Source organism: Alosa pseudoharengus, unplaced genomic scaffold, assembly GCF_046254945.1.
Source record: "Alosa pseudoharengus isolate Yale_2024_CS ecotype anadromous, Long Island Sound unplaced genomic scaffold, YU_APseudo_1.1 YU_APseudo_1.1_scf_21, whole genome shotgun sequence".
In the NCBI taxonomy this organism is placed as follows: domain Eukaryota; kingdom Metazoa; phylum Chordata; class Actinopteri; order Clupeiformes; family Clupeidae; genus Alosa; species Alosa pseudoharengus.
The window spans coordinates 35,257,258-35,279,593 of record NW_027468674.1 but is presented as its reverse complement, the minus strand read 5'-3'; the positions used below and the strand labels follow the sequence as shown (position 1 = coordinate 35,279,593).

The 22,336-nt window shown below is 46.2% G+C and overlaps 1 protein-coding gene across 1 annotated transcript in view; it reads right to left on the bottom strand.

The window, feature by feature from the left end:
- acadsb (acyl-CoA dehydrogenase short/branched chain) overlaps positions 1-22,336 on the bottom strand; it is a 111,793-nt gene that overhangs the window by 68,215 nt on the left and 21,242 nt on the right. The window contains exons 3-4 of the mRNA XM_076298712.1: positions 2,837-2,937; positions 2,537-2,743 (exon numbers count right to left, since the gene is read on the bottom strand). Coding sequence (XP_076154827.1) covers positions 2,537-2,743; positions 2,837-2,937 — 308 coding nt within the window. The remainder of the gene's footprint in view (positions 1-2,536; positions 2,744-2,836; positions 2,938-22,336) is intronic.

The following is a 22,336-nucleotide window of genomic DNA, read 5'->3' as shown; positions in this document are numbered from 1 at the left end:
ACGTTTTCTACATAGTTAAAATAAAGGTTCACGTACTTCTCCTTGGGACAAGCACTTTTGAATTTTGGAAAACACTTTTCCATTTACATCGGGATTTTGCAAACATTCAGTGTCAGAGTCAATAAAATGAGCCCTTCAACGAAATTGACAAGCAGCTGTAAGTAGGCTAAGCATGCTAAATTCGACATCCAAACAGTATTCTAACGTTAGCTTTGAGATACTGCTTGATTTCATAACTGAACTTAGTTTAGTCTCTTCAATGTAGCCTACTATGTTGTGATAAGACCTTAGCAGAGTTCACTTCAATGCAGCAGTTTTGAACAAATTTGCGCAGCATGGTCACGATGCTAAGCGGATTTAATAGCAATTTAGCCAGATGTCTTCTATACAATGCTTCTATGTGGCAACAACAATCTTTCAACAATCCTGAATATTTTGTTAAATGCACATGCAGAGGAGTGGCAGCGGGCTACGAGAGAGTGGGGCGGGGCAAGGAAAGGCTGCGTGCGTAAAAAGCGCAGCTCAATGGCAATGCAAGGATTTGATCTTATATTTAATTTGAATTAAATTAAATTAAACATAGAATATTAATCTGTGGCGGCCGAATTTTATTTCCTGGCGCCCCGCCACAGATTAGTCAATGTATGTGAAACACTGTGCTAACTGAAACAACTGGTGAACAAGAAATAACTTTCCAAGACAACATCAAACTATTAGGCCGAGGTGAACTTACAATCGCACTCAGTGGAATTTTTTTAGTTTCGCAAATCGGCAGCTGGGGAAACGCAAATTTGCGAGTGAACACTTGTTAAACTCACCTCATCAAGTCTTTCATTTAACTACATAGTTCTCAGTAAAAATGTCAAGTTTTTGCCTGAAATTGCACTGTGCCTATTTACAAGGGCATTGTTCCCACCTCTTTTGGGATCAACCATCAAGTGCTGGACCTCTATAGAAAGCTGAGAACCTGTAGCTTTCGTAGGAAGCAGTCAAGATAACTGTGTGATGTACTGACAAAGAGCTACAGAGGCTAGAATATAGTTTTTTCTTTCTGCCGGATTACAAGCATCTCTGAACTGACCACATTTCAGCCCTCTAGGTCACTTGATATCCCTTAGAAACACAACTAAGCCCTAGCACCAGGTCTTGTGAAGCTGTGTGCAAAAGTTGATCAATATAGAATGAAAATATGAGTGCTTTAGACTATTATTTGCCAAGGTATGCCCATGCGTTTTGTAAAATGCCTATGGATACTCCCCATAGGACTTTTTGTTATCCAAAATGCATACTGACAATCAAATGCTTACTGCACATGAACCCCTTTGTGTAGAAGCATAATCCTGGTCTCAAATGAAAGGTAACACTTTGAGGTTTGTAGATTGTATGTCAGGTGTTCTGATATAGACTGACTACACAAAATATGGAATAATTACAAAAAAGTCTCTATTTTTGCATTTACTTTGTTGGTTTGTGTGTATAAGATAGACTATACATCTGTACAACTAATATTGGATAATACAACATGAAGATTCAATTTCTATGGATTCTTGTGAATATTTCAGTACCCAATATGAGGCATCTACTTATTGTGCTGCAGCTACACTGCAGCCAGAAGTCAGGGTATCACCAAAAGCGGAGGAGGGGGAGGGGGGCATTTTGGATCAAATTTAATTGAGACATAATAAAATTAATCTGGGAATGTAAAGCACTATACAGATTGTACATGAAAAAAAGTTGTCATTTTTGGATTCCCAAGAGTCAAAGCTTTGAAATGGTGTATAACATTACTATGCTACATAGCAATATGGTGCATACAATTGATTTAGAATGTTGGGGGGAGGTGGGGGAGGGTAACCGTCCCGTCGGCGGGACACTGAAAGTTATTTGGCTAACCCACCGTTGGATAAAGAAAAACTAACATAAAGAGAGGCCACTATGCTTTGCCTGTCATTCTCACTTGTCACTTTCTCTTTGTATCTCATCCTCGCATGAAATAGATTTGCGGGAGATTCTAATTCACATGCTCAAGGAGCTTTCCGGAGAAGTTGGATGTCTGCTCGTTTTGCGTAGTTTTAAGTAAATAAATCGTAGCAGCGTACTTTGATGTGAAAACGCGTGGTTGCTACGCAAAATGCGTACAGTTTGGCAGGTCTGCTAGTTTTACTTAATGTTAAAATGTGAGAGGCAGCCAGCAGGGGAGAATACGTTGGCAGGATTATTTAAAAGGCAACCGCAACTACATTGTTCGTCTGCCCTGATTCTGATACCATGGCGGCATTAATTTTGCCGTGGCTGGCCGCCATGCTAAAATCAACGTAGAGGAAACACTGTGGCCACTACAGCCAAATGGTTTGCTGTTTACCTGTCCAAGGTCCCCAAAGCAAACTTTGCTAGGGTAAAATTTGCAAGGTGTATTGCTGTGTAAAAATCTAACGAGCCACATTTACAACTGAAAAATACATTGGTGACTCAAAAAGTTTTATTTTACAAGATATTACAAAATACAAATAGGGAGAACCAAATGTTTCAATCTTACCATATCTGTGGAGAGACGAGTGAGGTATTTCTCTTTTTGCACTTCATTCCCCAGTTTGGACAGCAATGTGTTGATGAGTGTGTTCTGAATGTCACACAGAACAGCAACAGATGGGTCCACTTTTGCTAGTTCTTCAATCACCAAAATGGACGCGAAAAAGCTGGATCCAGTGCCACCATATTGTGGGTCAATTTCAATACCCATTAACTATGAAAGACGTACAAAATCATTTATACACCAAAGCAAGAGCAAATACATTTAATTGCTATCATTTTTCTTCTAGTATTTTACAATACAGACCCCTTGCTCAAAGAGACTTCTGATGACCTTCTCGTCCATTTTGGAGTTTTCATCCATTTCAGACACAAACGGTGAAATCTGTTCTTGAGCAAACTTCTTCACTGATGTGACATGAAAACAAAAAATACAGTTTGTCTTAATGTTTATATTTACATAGTCACTATTAGCTCAAAGTACTGATAAACTTGATTTCATCAAACAAATATATTTTCATAACCAACACACATGGTTATAACATTCCACTCCTCAAATCACCAACCCAAAGCTAAATGCAAGTGCTACTCTTGAGGCACCAATTCCTGGATTTTGCTACAGAATTCATGCCAAGAATAGTCCACAGCATGATTGTTTGCATATGCAACATTTGATTCAACATTTTACCCAGGAGCCGGTTGAACCAACTGTTCTTCACTAAGCCTAGTCTTGACAGCTATGTTGATCTTTGTTAAGACCAGTCTTTATAATGGATTTGTGTTGATTGCACCAGCAGAATGTATGCCTAAATTTAACTATGCCTGATCTTGTGAGTGCCCACAGCATTGAAAATGGGAATGTGTGTTGATAGTTTACAGTGTATCCTATCTCCAGTCATGTATTGTTTTGATCTGGCAACGGAGGACCAAAGAAATACAGAAATTAGAAAATGTATTTAACTATAGGGCCAAGCAATTAAACATTGTCACAAATAAAAGAAAATAATCACTCTGGAGAGGGATAACAGAGGCAATTAATGATCGCTCCAACTCAGGCAGCCTCCGTTCAGACATTAGACAAAACAAAATAAAAGCCTTTCTGAGCAAAGCAAAAAAAAGTAAAAGAAAGAAAAAGTATCCAACTGGTGGAGATCCTTCCCAAAAACATCAATCAACAGCAATTTAATTGTAGATGTCTTTGGGGAGGATTCCCCAGCCTTTACTGATTTGGCCGGTGTGGAGAGCGGCTTTTGACAGGTCAAGATAAAATAGAAAATGTAATTCCATGGAAGTGTGACAGAGCGCACCGCGTCTGTCACTAGGCCTGGCGCATTCCCGCCAGTTGTAGAACAATGGGACCGGAGTTTGTGTTAAAAAAAATGGACATTATATACGGATACAAATGTTTTTTTGATGCATGTGGAAAAAAAGAATGACGATGTATTGGATTGTATACTTTGTATGGGAAAAGCAAAGGGATATTGAAATGTCATACGCTAAATGGTCTGATGCAAAGCATAGCGTCGGGGCGGTTGTGAGGGTTTCATGTGCGCACTTTTTACATCTTTGTGAGATCGCTCCAACTGTGCCTGTATGTTAGTTTGTATTATGTATTGAATGTTTTCTTTATCTGTGGTATGCCTGTCTTCCGGGGTGCAGGGGTGCAAACAGGAGGGTAGGGGGTGGGACGCATTTAAATGGTCGGGGCGCGCTCCCGTAAGGGAAGCGCTCATTTAGGCAGGGGTGTTTAGGACAATTATTATTTATTTGTTGTTTAGGGTATTGCAGCGCATTGGGGATGTCGGAACACAAATGTTATAGAGTAGTGTGTGCGCTAATGCAGTTTATGGCTTAAAAGAATAGGTCAAAGGGGCGATTGATTATTCGCTGTGGTTTGGTTGGGACCGATGGTATAAAATGTCAGTGAGCGCTGCATTCGGGGTTCGCCTCTGTCGTGAGAGGACGTATGTATGTGACAACGTATGTATGTATGTATGTGACAAACTATGGAGGGCCTAGTTATTGCGGGCATTGTCCCATGTTTTGTTTTTCGTTTGATCAGTGTTTGTGTTTAATGTTTTCTGTTTTGTCTGTTACCTAAACCTGCCTGTAGCTTAATAATAATAATTTAAAAAAAAGGAAATTACTTCAACTTGAATTTCATTGCCTGAGTCTCACCATCCGCTTGGACACATTACTACAGGAAGGAATTACCATTGCATGTAAATGCAAAAAGGCTGCTGTGTAAAACATTGTATCAGTGTAATTTTTTATTTTTTTTAATTAACTTGCAGTATGATTATTCAGACATAGGCCTACAGTTTTCTTGAAAACCACTTAATAGGTTACTGTAGATGTTAGCTTAGAGCAGGGGTGGGCAAACTTTTTGGCTCAAGGGCCACATTGTGTTTTGAAAATTAGGCGGCGGGCCGCACAACACCCCCCCCCCCCCCACGACACACACACATAAAAAAATACATTTTTTTTATAGCCTATCATTTAGTATGAAAAGTATTTCTTTTAAAATATGAATTGCTTAAGAAATACTGCTAATTTTATGCTGTTTAACAAATGTATAAATTGGGCACTGTCGCTTTAAAACAGTCGCTTTAATTCACGTTTATTTCTCAATGATCTTTTGCCTGTTCCGCTATGGCTTGCCCTCTCACAGTTTTTAAATGGTCAGTAGTGGGAACTACTGTTGCCTTCATGATTTCCTTTTAAAAGTTTATTATAAGAAGGAGATATAAATTATCAACATTGACAAGCCAGCTGGAACCTGCGGCTCTCTCTCCCTCTTGTGAGTGCAGACGCGTTCCCAATTAAATGGACCACATAATGTTCACGTTAGATCTGCTGCAAAGGAGATAAGAGTTAACTTAGTTTAACATGATGCTATCTCTATTTAACATGATGTTTTGACATTGACATTGTAAACGTTCTCTTAGGAGAGTGAAAAGCAGTTTGCAGTAAAGCTAACCAACGTCATCTCTATCGCAGGGAAAAAAATAGCGAGCAGCCAGATAACCAAATGAAATGCTCGGCGGGCCGGATGAAAGTGCTTGGCGGGCCGGATCCGGCCCGCGGGCCGCAGTTTGCCCACCCCTGGCTTAGAGCATACAATCGTCAGTACAAATGAAATGTTAAATCAATTGTGATACCCTAGGTATTAGGAACATGAGTTGGATGTTAACTAGGGCTGTCAGCGTTAACCGCGATGCGATTATGGACCAAGCGTAATGCTTTACATTTTTTTAATTGCATTAATCACTTGTTCTGTTATCAACAATCCCTTTTGGCTGCTACTATTTTGACCCTTTGATGCACCGTTTCTTGTCCTCATACTACCACAGACACTTCCTAGTAGGCTTCTGCCTAGCCCCAAAGATTGTTAAGGCGGAGCAAGATACTTTGTCGTAGTTCATGTCTATGGGCGCGAAATGGGGATCGAATCCTGTCTGCATAAAGAGGCGTGTCGATGACGTATTGATGAGCGTACGTTGCAACCGGCCAACAGCAGCGGCATAAATAACCGGCGCACACCTGATATATGTCGATTTTCTCCAGACTGGAATGCTCAAAAATGCTAAAATGTACCTGAAATGTTAAGAAGGGTTTGAGGATCATGAAAACGTGCCCGAAATTCACATTCCTAACTCTATAGAACCAAGACCTTAGCATATGTGGTAAAATTCTGAGCTATGCCCATAGACTTCAATGGAGCAGTCGATGCCTCTGCTCTGCATAAAGGGGGATTATGACCCCCCCCCCCCCCTCGTGCGATCCGGGTTCCCGGAAGTGGCTCCTGATGAAATATCTTGCTCCGCCTTAACAATCTTTGCTAGCCCTTCACCTCCTGTAGTCATGGAGATCCCCCCCTGCAAATTATTTTGTTGTGAGTACAGAGCCTTGGCACAGGCAATGTGCCAGACCAAAAAACAAAAAACGTGGTAACACTTTATTTCACTTAAGTTCACGTTAGCCAATGCATACCTAATTAATGCCTGTATTAGTGACTTGTAAGGCATGTGTTAGGCAACATTATTACACGGCTCTTCACAAGGCAAGTAGAACGCTCCATTGACTTGAATGGGCTTTCCCAAAGTTCTACGGTAAAATATTTTCATGTAATTACCGCTGCAAACATATAATTACCGCTGTCAATGGCAACGGAGTTTGTGCTTCTACTTCAGGTATTTCATATCACTACGCAAGAACTGGAACTTCATTCAAAAGTGAAAGCAGACGGTTGATCAACTGTTTTCTAAAGAATGTTTGATTCAAGTTCAACGTGTGTTGTTGCGAACTATGTTTCTCAGCAAATGCCACGATGAACGGTAACAAATAGGCTAGGCTATGTAGGCTAAAGTCATATCGTGGGAAGTTTATTATTTTGGCAAGTAGCCGTGTAATAAGCGGGATAATGTATTGTAGTGCCGAAGAGTAGTTAGGAGACGGGGAGGCTGAGATACCGTTCCAAACTCCGGTAATTTATTTCTCAATGGATGTACAGACTATAGGTACGGGTAGCAGGAGGTGTCCACTACAAAACAACAAACTGATCTTGATAATATAGCTCTCATTCACTCGTGATTCACTCTCAACGGCAGACAACACAACGCAACACAACCCACTCGCACGTAATTTACTTCTACTCTGACTAAACTTACTAGACGTCTTAGAACCCCCTATTCTATTCCCTCCCCTTATCAATCGCTAACCTATCCGAACCCCTAAATATTCCCTCCCGGACACCTCCCCCCAATCAAAACACATCAGAACTTATTGACACATTCTATGACACAGAAGGGAGAGGGAGACACAGACACTCTCGCACGCACACACACACACACACGCGCACACGCCGGGAAAACAGAAGACACAGGGGAACACAGGGGAAAGTCCAACACGGGGCAAATAGCCTCGGCGCTACACTGCCCCCCCCTTTAAGTTCCTCGCCCTCGAGGAAAGATGGCCTCATCAAAGCGTCGAGGCGGGCGAAGCCCTCTCCTGGGCCTCAGGCTATACGCAGGCTGATGTTGCTGGAGCCGCTGCGGTGATGTCCCCGGAAGCACAGCACCAAGGGGCGACACAGGAATGTCGTCCGGTGCTGCCGGTCTTCGGTGGGCGCGTGATCCCACGTCCGCGAGCCGGTGAGCTGAGCGCCTACGAGCCCTCTCCCCCCTGTGGTTGTCAGGCGCAGGCGAGAAGGAGCACGCTGCCGCTGGAAGGCCCTCACCTGCTGGTCTCCGCTGGGGCCGACGCCCGTGAGCCCTCTCCTCCCTGTGGTCGTCAGGCACAGGCGAGGAGGGGCATGCTGCCGATGGACGGCCCTCACCTGCTAGTCTCCGCTGGGGCCGACGCCCGTGGGCCCTCTCCCCCCTGTGGTCGTCAAGCGCAGGCGAAGCGGGGTTTGGCCAGCACAATCCCAAGCCTGGTTGAACCTGGTTGCCTCCAGGTCCACCTGGCGCTGCGTGTTCAGCTCCTCCAGGTGTTCCTGGAACACTCCCAGGGACCAGGGCAACGGGATGACAGACCTCGCCCTCCTCTGAGGTTCCCCACCCATCCCCTGGCGCTGCGTGTCCAGCTCCTCCAGGTTCAGGGCAGTTCACCCCAGGGGAACGACGCGGACTTCCACGGACAAAGGGATTACGATCCCCTCGGTACGGAGCCAGCCTATCACGGTGGAGGACCACACACCGCGCTCCAGGTCTTTTACGGATGCGATATGTCACCTCCCCAACTCTCTCTACCACGTACGCAGGCCCGTCCCACGCTGAGTCGAGCTTGGGCGACCGTCCTTTTTTCCGTTTTGGCCCATACACCCAGACCAACTCACCCACAGTAAAGTCACGTCCTGCACTATGGTGGTCATATGCTCTCTTCTGCCGAATTCCAGCTTGAATGGCTTGATGGCGTGCAAAGTCGTGAGCTAGCTGGAGTCGGTCCTGCAGTTGGTGTGCATACTCAAGCCCTGCAGGGGCATCTGGAGCATCTGGGGGTAGGCCCATGAGGAGTGAGGGTGGGGTCCGCAGCTCTCTACCAAGCATCAACAGCGCTGGAGTACAACCTGTGGACTCTTGGACTGCAGTGCGGCTTGCCATGAGGACCAGAGGAATCTGCAGGTCCCAATCTCTCTGATCCTGCTGCACACACAAGGCTAGCTGTTCGGCAAGGGTGCGGTTGTACCTCTCGACTAGGCCGTCACTTTGAGGGTGGAGAGCAGTGGTTCGAGTCTTCCGAATGCCCATCCGCTGACAAAAATCTGCAAAGGTGCGGGACTCAAAGTTCCGCCCTTGATCCGTATGGAGTTCTGCAGGCACTCCGAACCGAGCAAACATGCCTCCAAGGAGCACCTCAGCTGTAGTACACGCGTCTTGATTGGACACAGCGTACGCCTCGGGCCACTTGGTGAAATAATCCACAGCCACGATGATGTAACGGTTTCCCCGGGGTGTCAACGGTAAGGGCCCCATCACATCCACAGCTATACGGTCCATCGGATAGCCTACCCTCCTCTGCTGAAGTGGAGCATGGGAACGGCCCACGGGTCCCTTACGGGCAGTGCATGCGTCACACCGGCGGCAGTAGGACTCTACATCCCTCCTGCACGTGCTCCAATAGAACTGTTGCCGCACACGCTTCAGTGTCTTTTTCACCCCAAAGTGACCCACTCCAGGTTGCCCATGCATGGCTGCGAGGACCAATCCGCAGCTAAACATCGGGACAACAGTCTGCCATTTAGGTAAACCTGTTGCAGGCTCCACCCAGCGTCTCTTCAGCACCCCGTCATGTAGGGCCAACCCATCCCTCATGGACCACAGGCCCCTCACTGTGAGTCCATGAGCAGCTACATCTTCCCAGGATGGGCGCTGTCCAGCCTCCACCCAGCTGATCACAACCTGGAGCTCTGGATCTTTACGTTGTTCGGTAGCCCAGGACATGTTGGAGGCCGGTAGTATGGCTCGGCACTGAATGGCTAGCAGTTCATCCTCTAATACGTCAGGCAACGTGCCCTCAGCGCTACCAGGTAGACGACTGCACTGTGGACACGCAGCTGAACAGCTCCTCCTGGACAGCCCATCAGCATTCTGGTGGTTTTCTCCCTTCCGGTGCTGAATCTCAAACTGAAACTCCTGTAGCTGTTCAATCCAACGGGCAACCTGACCCTCTGGCTCACGGAAAGAGAGGAGCCAACGCAGGGAGGCATGGTCAGTCCGGACCACGAAAGGAAGGCCACACAGGTAATGCTTGAAATGACGAACAGCTTCGACAACGGCTAACAGTTCTCTCCGGGTCACACAGTAGTTGCGTTCAGCTCTGTTGAAGGACCGACTGTAATACTCGATGACCCTCTCTCCATCTGCAGTCACCTGGGATAGGACGGCCCCGAGGCCTACATTGCTGGCATCCGTGTCCAGGATGAAAGGGAGCTTCGGGTCTGGCGCCACAAGGATTGGTGCACTACAAAGAGCCAGCTTCAGATTGTCAAAAGCACGTTGTTGCTCAGGCCCCCAATGAAATTTCTGTTCCCTCCGAGACAACTGGTGGAGTGGGGCAGCCACAGTGGCAAAGCTTGGAACGAAGCGGCGGTAGTATGAAGCCAGACCCAAGAAAGACCTTAACTGTCGTAGGTTGCAGGGGGCTGGCCAGTCACGAACAGCTTCGGTCTTCCGGTGTTCCGTAGCAACCCCCTCTCCAGTCACGTGGTGTCCAAGGAAGGTGACAGCGCGTTGCATCAGACTGCATTTCTCTGGGTGTAGCTTCAGGCCGGCTTGGGCTATTCTTGTGATGACTGCATCTAGATGACGCAATGCAGACTCAAAGTCTTTGCCATGTACGAGCAGGTCATCAAGATACACAAGACACCTTTCTTTGGGAATTCCCTGCAGCACACGCTCCATCAGCCGCTCGAATGTTGCGGGCGCATTACAAAGCCCAAATGGCATGGTGTTAAACTGCCACAACCCTGTCCCCGTAGTGAACGCTGTCTTTGGTCTGGCATCAGCAGCGAGGGGCACCTGCCAGTAACCAGACCGGAGGTCCAACGACGAGAACCACTTCGACCCACCCACCTGATCCAGGGACTCGTCAATCCGGGGTAGTGGATATGAGTCCTTAACAGTCACCTCGTTGAGCCGCCGAAAGTCGATACAAAACCGCCAGCTGCCATCCTTTTTTGGGACCAATACAACCGGAGAAGCCCAGGGGCTGTCAGAGGGCTCGATGACTCCAGCAGCCTTCATTTCCTCCAGACACTGTTCTGCAGCCAGCTGTCGAGAATGGGGCAAGCGACGTGCACGTTGACGGATAGGGGTTGCATCACCAGTGTCAATGCTGTGCTGAATCAACGGGGTCCTACCAACATCACCGGGGGTTGCAGCAAAAACAGCACGATGATGGTCCAGCACAGCCCATAGCATCTGTTTTTGTGACTCATCAAGGCCTATGCTGTTGTCCTCCCACAACTGATGGATGATGTGTCTCTGTGTTGGTGCATCAGTGACCAGTGCTGGAGGCTCAGGTTCCACTACAGCAGGAAAGGGGCATAGGGGAAGTGGAGTCTCGGACCCAGAGCAGGCTGCTGAAGACGGCACAGGAAGGTCTGGGGTAGTGGTTATGGTCTCAGGTGCTGGCGGGTCAGGATTCTCAGCCGCATGGAGCACGCCAACACAGTTTAACAATGGTCGAAGGGGTGAGGGGCTGAAACAGATGGGCGCAGTGTTTGACTCTCCAAGTCTGAGGCATGCTGCCCCTAGGTCAATGACAGCCGCTGCAGCATGAAGGAAGTCAATGCCAAGGATACAGTGCTCAGGAAGTTCAGCAACCCAGACGCGTATGAAAAAGCATTGTCCAGCCACCTGGATCTCCGCCTCACACTGGCCGACCATTGGCACACGCTCGCCGGTGACGGTAGTTAAAGGGACACTGGGGGGTTGTAGTGCATGGTTCACTAACAAGCTGGGGTGGACTAGAGTGACGGTGGAACCAGTGTCTATTAAAGCTTTAACTGGATGACTATTTACAAAAGCAGATACATGACAGCACTCGACTAGGCCACAATCAGATGAAACAACACTGACGGGAGACTCTACACTGCACACAGGACCAGGAGACTCTCCCATTACTCCGGTCCCTTCCCGTTTCCCTGCTGTAAAGAGCCAACAGCTGAGTCCAGTGTGGTGCAGTCCCGGCGCAGGTGGCCTCTCTTGCCACAGCGCCAGCAGACGGCAGAGTCATGGTCAAAAGAGGTAGGCCTACGAGCAGATGGAGGATGGCTACCATCACCTGGATAAACGGCAAAGGCCCTAGGACGGCTACCCCAGCTGTTCGCGGTTCTTGCTGGCTGTTCGTCAAAAATCCCCTCAATGGCATGGGCCTGCTGAAGCGCCTCTTCGAGAGTGGTGGGTTGCTGCAGCCGCAGTTGTTGCCTAAGCCTCTCGGGTGTCAGACCACGAATAAATGCATCCAAGGTGAGGGCATCTCTAACTTCCACATTAAAAGATGGATAGCTGCACTGAGCTAAGTGCTGTAGGTCAGCCATGAAAACACCCAGTGTCTCCTTGTCCTGCCGCACACGTTCCTGGAACTGCTGACGGCGTGACACAGTGGGAGTGGTGTCACCGAACCGACGAGACAATGCCCTGTGTAGAACATCTGCTTGGGTCACCTGGCTGCCGCGGACGTCAAGAAAAACCTGCAGCGCATCCCCCTCCAATGCAGCTGCCAACTGCCCCACTCTATCCTCTTCACTCCAGCCATTAGAGTTAGCCATTAGCTCAAACTTTTCACGAAAGGCTTCATAAGAGGTACGGCCATCGTATCTGCCCAACTTCAGGAAACTTCTATTACGCACAGGTTCAGGTGCAACCAGAGGGGTCAGGGGGACAGACGGCCCAGTCTCTGTGGCTGTAGCATGCCCGCCGGTAGAATGACTGACCCCCCAGTGAGGCCCAGTCACTGGGGAGTCAGCACACTGATGGGGTGAAGGTCGAGTGTCTGGCAACTGTGTGGTGTTCTCTCTATGTGTATAAAATAGACGGGTTGCCTCGTCGGAGCCTTTTTGCAGAGTGTTTGCCGCAATGCTAGTGTGTTCGGATGGGAAATTAGCATGCATGCTAAGGGGCTCAATATCAAGGAGCTGATGGGAGTTGCAGGCGTTTGGTATTGGACACATAAAACTGGGTGGTGTGGGAAGTGAAGGAGCAAAAAGTGCTTCTGTAGAAGAGGACTCGACTTTATTTAGAAGGCAATTGGGATGTGAATCAATTAAGCAAACAGTATTGCTGCTACCGGAGTAGCGACTAGCTTCTCCCGCTAGCCAGTTAGCTTCCGACAGCGCAGGGCAGCCACCACTAGCGCCGTTAGCCACTATTGGCGTACTAGCGAACCGGATGTTTTTATTGAATACTTTCCGGTTGATCTCTTCGCCGTTGCCAGTAGCAACAGGAAAACGAACGTGAGTGTCACTGTCAGGGGCACGAGCGTTAGAGTCAGGGCTTAATGAACATTCGGTTCGTAGTAACGGCAGAAAGGGGTTATTGTGAGACCATCTAGCAATAGCTCTCTGTCCCTCCGGACCTCGGTGGTCCTGCCCATGTCGGGGCACATCCTTATCAGGGTCCCTAATCTGTCCAAGTAAAGGGAACGACCTTACCAGCCCAGCGATGTCATCCATTTTCGGCAGAGGTAACGATCCCACTTCCAGACACCAGTGTAGTGCCGAAGAGTAGTTAGGAGACGGGGAGGCTGAGATACCGTTCCAAACTCCGGTAATTTATTTCTCAATGGATGTACAGACTATAGGTACGGGTAGCAGGAGGTGTCCACTACAAAACAACAAACTGATCTTGATAATATAGCTCTCATTCACTCGTGATTCACTCTCAACGGCAGACAACACAACGCAACACAACCCACTCGCACGTAATTTACTTCTACTCTGACTAAACTTACTAGACGTCTTAGAACCCCCTATTCTATTCCCTCCCCTTATCAATCGCTAACCTATCCGAACCCCTAAATATTCCCTCCCGGACACCTCCCCCCAATCAAAACACATCAGAACTTATTGACACATTCTATGACACAGAAGGGAGAGGGAGACACAGACACTCTCGCACGCACACACACACACACACGCGCACACGCCGGGAAAACAGAAGACACAGGGGAACACAGGGGAAAGTCCAACACGGGGCAAATAGCCTCGGCGCTACAGTATAGAACGCCGGTAAGTCCCTTTAGGGCGGAACAAGACCCCTCTGCTGCGCCCTGTCGAGACTTATTTTCCCAATAATGACCGGCATTCTATACATTATCCCAGTGTTTCCCATACATTGCCCACCACAATATCAACATTGACCACCACACAATGATTTCCAGGTTGTACTAAATTGTGCTTAAATCTTGTTAGCATCATAACCACGCTGGGCTAATTTGTTAAAAACTGTTGCATTCAAGTTAATTCTGCAAACCAAGCACCACAAATGGAATTCAATTCTGTGGGAAACACTGTATCCCTTACTATATGTACACATATATGCCGTATATGCCGACTTGAGCTTCCAAAGAAGGTCGCCCTGTCAAGGACGCTTGTCAAAAAAGTACAGGGAAGCTTTGGCCACTCTGACGTGACAGAACGTAAAATGCTATCTTAATACTTTATTCTATTTGATTGGTTGCTGGTCGTTGGTGGCTGAACCGTGTCATAGCTCATTACCATGAAGTTGACTGACAACTTTCTGCTTGACGCTCAAGTCGCTCAAGACGGCCAAAACGCGACGCCGACGGATTTGCCGCTTCTGGCAGCTGAGAGAAGCCGGTTTCCATTGAAAATTAATGACTTCCTGAATCTTTGGAAGCTCAAGTCGGCGGCGGTGTGTACGTACACTTATTACACGGCTCTTCAGAATGCTCCATTCACTTGAATGGACCTTCCCAACGTTCAGTGGTCTGCTAATGTAACCGGCAGAGTCAGTGCTGTATTAAGTTTGTCCTCCTGCTGTTACCGTAGCTCCTTTCCTCTGTCACACCTTCCAGTAAGCTTCTAAGTGGCTAGGTTTCCTTAGCGGCAACACCACTTGCTATAAAATAACAGGCTCACAGGTAGGCCAACTAAGATCCCTGGTTTCTGTAAACTGCCGATTCGGCTATCCTTGGTTCTCTGGGTGTTCGTCTGTTAAAGGTACTTGCTTTTGCCTCATCTGCTACACGATCATATGATTGTATTTAATTGTTTATCTAATGTTAAACTGTGGGCAACAGGTGTCCCACTGTCGCTAGACGCTTCCGAGTAGTTGGTGGGTAGCCCTACTACTGAAGGTAATAGTACACTATTTTAATCATTGTTGTTCAACATCAGGCTGCCATGTTTGTGAGGTTGTATGTATATTTAATAGCCACATTGTAACGTAGGTCTCGGGTGAAAGACGTTTCAACGAAGCCCTGCACTGTTTACCAAGGAACCTATCGTAACACCCCCAATTATCACCACTTTTGTTCAGAAATTCTAAAACGTTTTTTAACACTTCAAAATAACATTTGCTAAATGAACCTTACATTTTTCAGTAGCCATAGGTGTGTAGATTTGAACAAAATCTGGTTTGGTTCTAAACGGGAGCATTTACTGCCTGAAATATCCGATTTTGTTTACCACGCTCGGAGTTATTAGTGCTGGCCTGATGGGTCGCCTATTTACGCCGTTTCAACAGCACATGAACGGTTAGACCGAGAATTCTCGTCATGAAATTAAAATTCCACTGGAGCTCCAAGCGGTGGTGTACATGCAGCCTTACAACACTGTTTACAGCTCGAGTCACGGTAAAATGTTATTTTTGGAATAGTAGAATGGAAAAGTAGAATGATGCATAGTGTGCATGTGTAAATCCTGTCATTGGAAAACTGTTATTTGTTGATTGTGTATTGTTTATGGATGGCTGATCATGACTATTTTGTGTCTCCAGAACCAGTTGCCACTGCTGTTTTGCCTACTGTAAAATTAATGTAAAGTAGCTTTTGCCCTTTTTGTTTTGTTTCTTTTCTTTTTAGTTGGTTTCATTTTGTATTATTTGACTTGGCCTTTACCTTTTAGCCTCCTGTTGCCTCTCTCCTTCATGGCATTAGGGCATGTGTGGTACTGGCTGCCCCAGTAGTCTGCTACCAGTGTGAAATCCTTCCTATTCAGCTTTGCTCTACTGTTTTCCCAGTCACTGAGTGCTAACCATCCCCTCCCCCCTTCTCTCTTCTCCAGAGTAATAGTGAAGCTGTTCACGGGGCAGGTCGCCAGATCTGAGTCCTCCTCTTCGCACACTGCTCACAGTATTTTGTAGTGGTAACGTGCACCTCACCATTTGCTGTGATCACATTGTTGCAGTAGTTGTGCCTATGCGTGTATGTGTGTCTGTGTGAATAGGCACCAGAGTCAAGAGCACGAGTGTTGTGTCGGCCTCACACTTCTCCCAGGACAGGTAACCGCTCCCTATCAGCTGACTAGCTATCTCTCCCCTGCTACCAGGCCTGGAGTGGGTAATCGGGAGAATTCCCAGTGGGCCGCTTCACTTTTGAGCCGGTCGAGGGAAAAATATTGGCATTTGTCACGTTAATCTATCTTGTCTTAAAGTTGGCTACACACGTTCGCATTCTATGCCTAACACCGCAGCCTCTGCATGGGTTGTTCTCCCCTCCCAAGAAGAGTTAATTGGTTGGGTCCATATAGCCCGTCTTTCCTAAAAAGTTTTCTCAGATACCAGCCGGGCCAGCCCTACCGTAGTGATAAGCGTCAGGGAGGATGGATGGTAGAAAGATGCCATGAGGGACTGAAAAGGCCAGGTAAAAAAGAAGAAAAGTATTGGAGGGAAATGCTGCCAAATGTGCCATGCTTCCAATTGTTTTTGAAGAGGACAGACATAAGTGGCAACTGGTAAAGAGAGATAGCCATGATTATAACGGCGTAATTGGGCTAATAACCTACTGGACGTTGTAGCGTTGTCAACCTATTCGCAAGTAACATATTAAATGAATTAAAATATTAGCATTTTGGTATCATCCAATATGGCTATTCATAGACTGCAAATATTATGCAAATGTTGATAACAAAACTCAAGCTTGATCTGTGTATAGGCCTAAAAACAAAAGTAGCCTGAGCAGCAGATCAGCCAGTCCCCCGCTGAAAATGATGAGCCCGAAATTAACTATGACTATAGGGACAAGTAGAAAGGATAATAGAGTTAACCATATGAATGGAAGAAAGAACAGTAGGCTCTGACAGCAGTAGGCTACATGATCAACCTATATGGCTTGTTTGCTCAGAAGTGGATGTAGTAAAGGAGCAAATCACCAAACAACATGATAGCTGACCCATGCAGAAAAAAACATGTAAACAATACAGTAGTTCAATATGCCTCTTAGTGGAATTGTGGGATACATTTCAAATGCTTTATTTCTTCCTTCCTGTTTTTGTTAACTTATCAACCTATCCTTGTGGAATAGTGGAATATTAGCCTATAATAAAAACTACAGGATAGTAAGAGCTGAAATGTTGCCTTATTTATCCAATTTCCACCACCACTAAAAAAGTGGGCCGGTCTTGGGCCTGAAACTCCCGGGCTGAAAAGTGGGCCCACTCCGGCCCTGCCTGCTACTGTCCCAAAGAGTAATATCCCTGGTGGCAGCCATTACCACTTCCCCTTGCCGTTCACCCCAGTGGGTGCGCGCTCTAGTGCTTAACCTCATAAATGGCCTTTTAAGTGAATTCCATATGAATAAATCTTGTTTATTTTTGTATTGGAATCACATCTCTGTCTTTACTTATCTTATCTGTGTGTCTTATCAAGTATACTTGGGTTTACAACATATCTTGGTGTGAAAGGCCCCAAGTGGCGTAGTCGTGCACTTATGTAGAGCCAAGACCCTATATGTACAGTTGGTCACACTAATTCTCAATAACAGACCGTTGCTAAGTATAACAGACCGCTGTCAAGGAAAATGGGCTTTGTGCTTCTAATTTATATCTTTGATATTACTGCACAAGGACTGGAACTTCATTCAAAAGTGAAAGCAGACGGTTGATCAGCTGTGTTCTAAAGAATGTTTGATTCCAGTTAAGCGTGTGCTGTTGCAAACTATTTTTCTCACCAAAAGCCATGATCAAACGGTAACAAATAGGCTATAGCCTAGGCTATGTAGGCTAAAGAGTCACATTGTGGGGAGTTTATTGTTTCGTTTTGGCAAGTAGCCGTGTAATAAGCGGGATAATGTATAAAACGCCGGTCATTATTGGGAAAATAAGTCCCTTCAGGGCGGAATGCTGCATTGGTATAACTGATGATAATGTGCTTGCTGCTAAGGAACCAGTTTCCACTTTAGAATGGGACCCAATCTCCCAGTTGTTAAAGGGGAACTTGGCAACTATTTCAATGTAATAAACCCGTTTAGAAATCATTTTGATGGTTAAATGACCTGTTCCGGTGAAAATGGTGACTTTCCCCGCTGCGCCTAGCATCCCCAGGCGGAAAACCAACCTTGCAACATTGAGACTACCGTCCCGGAAAGAGAAGTGAGAAACAAGAAACTTGTATTAAATCGTGTTTCTTACCTTGTAACATCCACATAGTTCTGCCAAACTTATGCTAACCGTTCGCTAGCTTGTAAACAAATCCATGTGCTTTATCGTTACCTTTTCCCACAGTTTGAAATAGCATAATGCACAATTTCTCCAGCAGAGGGGGAAATCCTGCCAAGTTTCCCTTTAAGTGCTGTTTGACACAGCAACCTGGGCAGTGAAATACAGCAATGAGGTTGAGCCATATACTTGCTTATTCTACAACTGTTCTCCCACTATTTCGGGATTCGGGATTTATTCAGACAGTATACCAGTGGGTTATACATTATCTTTTGGTACTTAACTAATTAGTAAGTAGAGATCAAGGCTTACTAGGTCATTATTAAAATTATATCAAGAATAAAGGCCTAATTCGTCATGAACAAGAAATTTGTGAATACACGCCTAACAAATGATTAATGTTGCCTAATGCCTTACAAGTCACTAATACAAGCATTAATTACGTATGTATTAGTGGCTAACATGTGAACCTTCAAATAAAGTGTTACCAAAAACGTAATACAAGAACTGTAATTACCTCAACAACAGTAAACTCAGATGTTAACTTCAGGCCTCATATCAGAAATACAGACATATCAGCAGACTACTACAGAGCTTGTGGTCTTAAGGGAAGCCCACAGCCCCTAAAACTATGGAACAGATTTGAATGCCTCCAGGCATAAGAGAGGAATTTCCCAGGGAACAGACCCAAAGCAGGCAGCGATCAAATCACAACAATAGAAAGATGGGCACAGGCAAGAAGCAGCATTCGGCACCTATTCATCCCACAACCCTCGTTCTAGGTGACTCTGCTGTGAGAATTTTAAATGGGGAAAGGATGACTGTATGTTGTTTCCCAAATGCTTCAGTGCAGGGCCCGAATTATCTTTTTGTCTTTAAGGGGGTCTCTCTATCTCATAAAAAGTTGGCACACCCCGCGCATAGCCTAACAAGGCGATACAATTAAATTCATTTCAACATATTATTGATTGTAATATTCCATATTTAATTTCAATTTCAAAATACAAAGATAGACTAAAGGATTTACTCTGAGTGCCATTCTCAATTTCACAACGTAGGCTAACTCATTTGAACCAGACCACCGTCTCAGATAGGCTATCCTCAGTGTCAAACACAATAATGCATGTAGTATAACTTATACACAGGGAAAATGCACTAACTGGCAGAAAATAATAAAGCCATTGCAGCCAAACTATGTTCTAATATTATAGGCTAATGTGCACATAACAACACCTGGGCGTTCAGTCGTCTCGTGTGTTGAACCGTGGGAATAAATAGACAAACAATTTTGGAATTTGCACTGAGATGTTGTCGGGTAGCCATTGAATAGGCTATTCCGCCATCAGAGATTGCTAACAGGTGTTTCAAAATATCTGGGAACTTTCCGGAGCTCTGAATGACAGAGGATAGCTACAGATCAGTTCACAGAATCATTGAAGTAAGCTGCATTATGGGCCATAATTTATGGCTTTGTTAATCAACATAGAAGAGGCGCAAGTTCAACAGCAAACAGGACTTTTCCGCACGTATCAACCCATGTAGGCTAGCCCAATGAACGCCTATGTAAATAAACATTCTCATCAAAGCAGGGTAACTTCTTCAGACTTGTGAGTGCTGTCAAATCGATCGTATGCGGTTTGCTCATATAGTCTAGTGGTGTGGTGGTGAAGTGTCATCATGCTGCGTTCAAGAGCGTAGGGTAGGTCTACGTCCCGTAGTAGCCTATATTTTAATTTCACGTCTGTAATGGAAAGAGATCGCACAGGGATAGATAATGAGCGGTTGTTTAAGATTAAATTACAATGCCAGACACCTTCAGATATCAGAGACCCCCTCAGATTTTTGACTTTGTTGCTTTCATGGGAGCCAATCCTCACTCTATGGGAGCTCGGCTCCCTCGTAATTCGAACACTGCTTCAGTGTCTGACACAAAAAACAAACCTGCAGAACTGGTGTCAAAATATGCAACTATCAAGCGCATCATTGCGCATGTTGGAGCAAATGACATTTACAAAAAACAGCTGTATGTCCAAGAAGATTTCAAGGAACCTTTCTCGGCCCTAAATGAGCTTGGAATACAGCATTCAGTATTCATCAGTGTATTCATGAGTGGCCCGCTCCCAGCAGAGGGAAGCTTTGTACACTGCTCAAAAAAATAAAGGGATGAGGCGGTGTCTACCACCCGCTGAAGTCGCTCAGGTAGTGCTGCTCATCAAAGATGGCACATCAATGCAAGCTGTGGCAAGAAAGTTTGCTGTGTCTCCCAGCATTGTCCAAAGCATGGAGGAGATACCAGGAGAAAGGATACACCAGGAGACGTCGAGAGGGCCATAGGAGGGCAACAACCCAGCAGCAGGACCGCTACCTCCTTCTTTGTGCAAGGAGGTACAGGCGGAGCACTGCCAGAGCCCTGCAAAATGAGCTTCAGCAGGTCACTAATGTGCATGTTTCTGCTCAAACGGTCAGTAACAGACTCCATGAGGGGGGTATGAGGGCCCGACGTCCACTAGTGGGGCCTGTGCTTACAGCTCAACACCGTGCAGCGCGATTGGCATTTGTCAAAGAACATCAAGATTGGCAAATTCGCCATTGGCGCCCTGTGCTCTTCACGGATGAGAGCAGGTTTACACTGAGCACATGTGATTGACGTGACAGAATCTGGAGACGTCGTGGAGAATGTTACACTGCCTGCAACATCATCCAGCAAGACCGGTTTGGCGGTGGGTCAGTAATGGTTTGGGGAGGCATTTCTTTGGAAGGCCGCATAGCTCTCCTTGTGCTAGCCAGAGGTACCTTGACTGCCGTTAGGTACTGGGATGAGATCCTCAGACCCATTGTGAGACCATATGCTGGTGCAGTGGGCCTTGGGTTCCTTCTGATGCATGACAATGCCAGGCTTCATGTGGCTGAAGTGCGACGGCAGTTCTTACAGTTCGTTCCATACACCAATGCCACGTTGCACCACAGACTGTCCAGGAGCTGACTGATGCTTTAACCCAGGTCTGGGAGGGGATCCCTTAGGAGACAATTCGCCTTCTCATCAGGAGCATGCCCAGGCGTTGTAGGGAGGTCATACAGGCACGAGGAGGCCACACACACTACTGAGCCTCATTTTGACTTGTCCTGTCCTTTGACTTAATTTGTGGCTTCAAGACCAAGAAGTACACCAGCGGAGATTCCTGTGGCAAGGCTCCGAAGATGAGGAGTTGGGGGAATATACAAATCACCAGGGTGAATGTTGGAGACAAGGCAGCAGGGGGCATTTGACCAGCTGAAAACCATCACAGCAAGCATGGAGCGCGTCCTGAGCGCTGAGGGCTTCAAGCTCAAGCCGTGGATCTTCTCTGAGCAAAGTGGGAGGACAGGATGCAGTGACGAGCTGAATGACAAATTGGAAAAGGTTGGAGAAAGAATCTTAGTCTTGCCAAACCAAATGGGTGACAATGATGACAAAGCTCTTGGCCAAGCTCCATGTCATGGCTTCAATGAATTTGTCAAAGAGAAAGAAAAAGAAGTGACTTGACCAACACCTTCTTGCAAGGGCAGACCGCAAAATCTAGGTCAAGATTCAGAGTGGCAAAAAGGGCCAGTTCTTGAGTGGCCAATAAAATCTGCAAAAGGAACAGCAAAAGCTGCCAGAAAAAACACCTCAACTTGTCAAGACTGTTGCATGGATCTGGAGGACAGCAGGACAGTATAGTGGACAAATCCAAGCCATGGACAGCGCAGTGGGAGGCAGGCTCTTAAACTGGAGTCATCTCAGTAAGAGAAAGAGAGGATGCCATGAGAAACATCTTTCTTCCAGCACGAGAAGGCTCCACCCTCCCAAGCATCATGACAGACAGGCTGGTGGCCTATGAGGATCAGGAATCTGGGCTGTCAGTTTGTGGTTGAAGAGTGCAAGTAAAACTACATTTTAAAGAAAAGCTTTTTTTTAGGGAAGAAAAATGCACATAAAATCAAATGAAGAGGTGTTGACAATTCACTTGCAAACAAGAGCATCGAAAGACCAGAAGAAAAGCAGAGTGAATCAAGTAATTACCGCCCAGGGGCACTATTTCCCAAAACCATAGTTGCTAACTACTGTAAGTTAGCTTGTTGGTTGATATGCAATTTCCCATTGCCAACCAACTAAGTTGCTAACAGGTTAGCAACTATGGTTTTGAGAAACGCACCCCTGTGTGA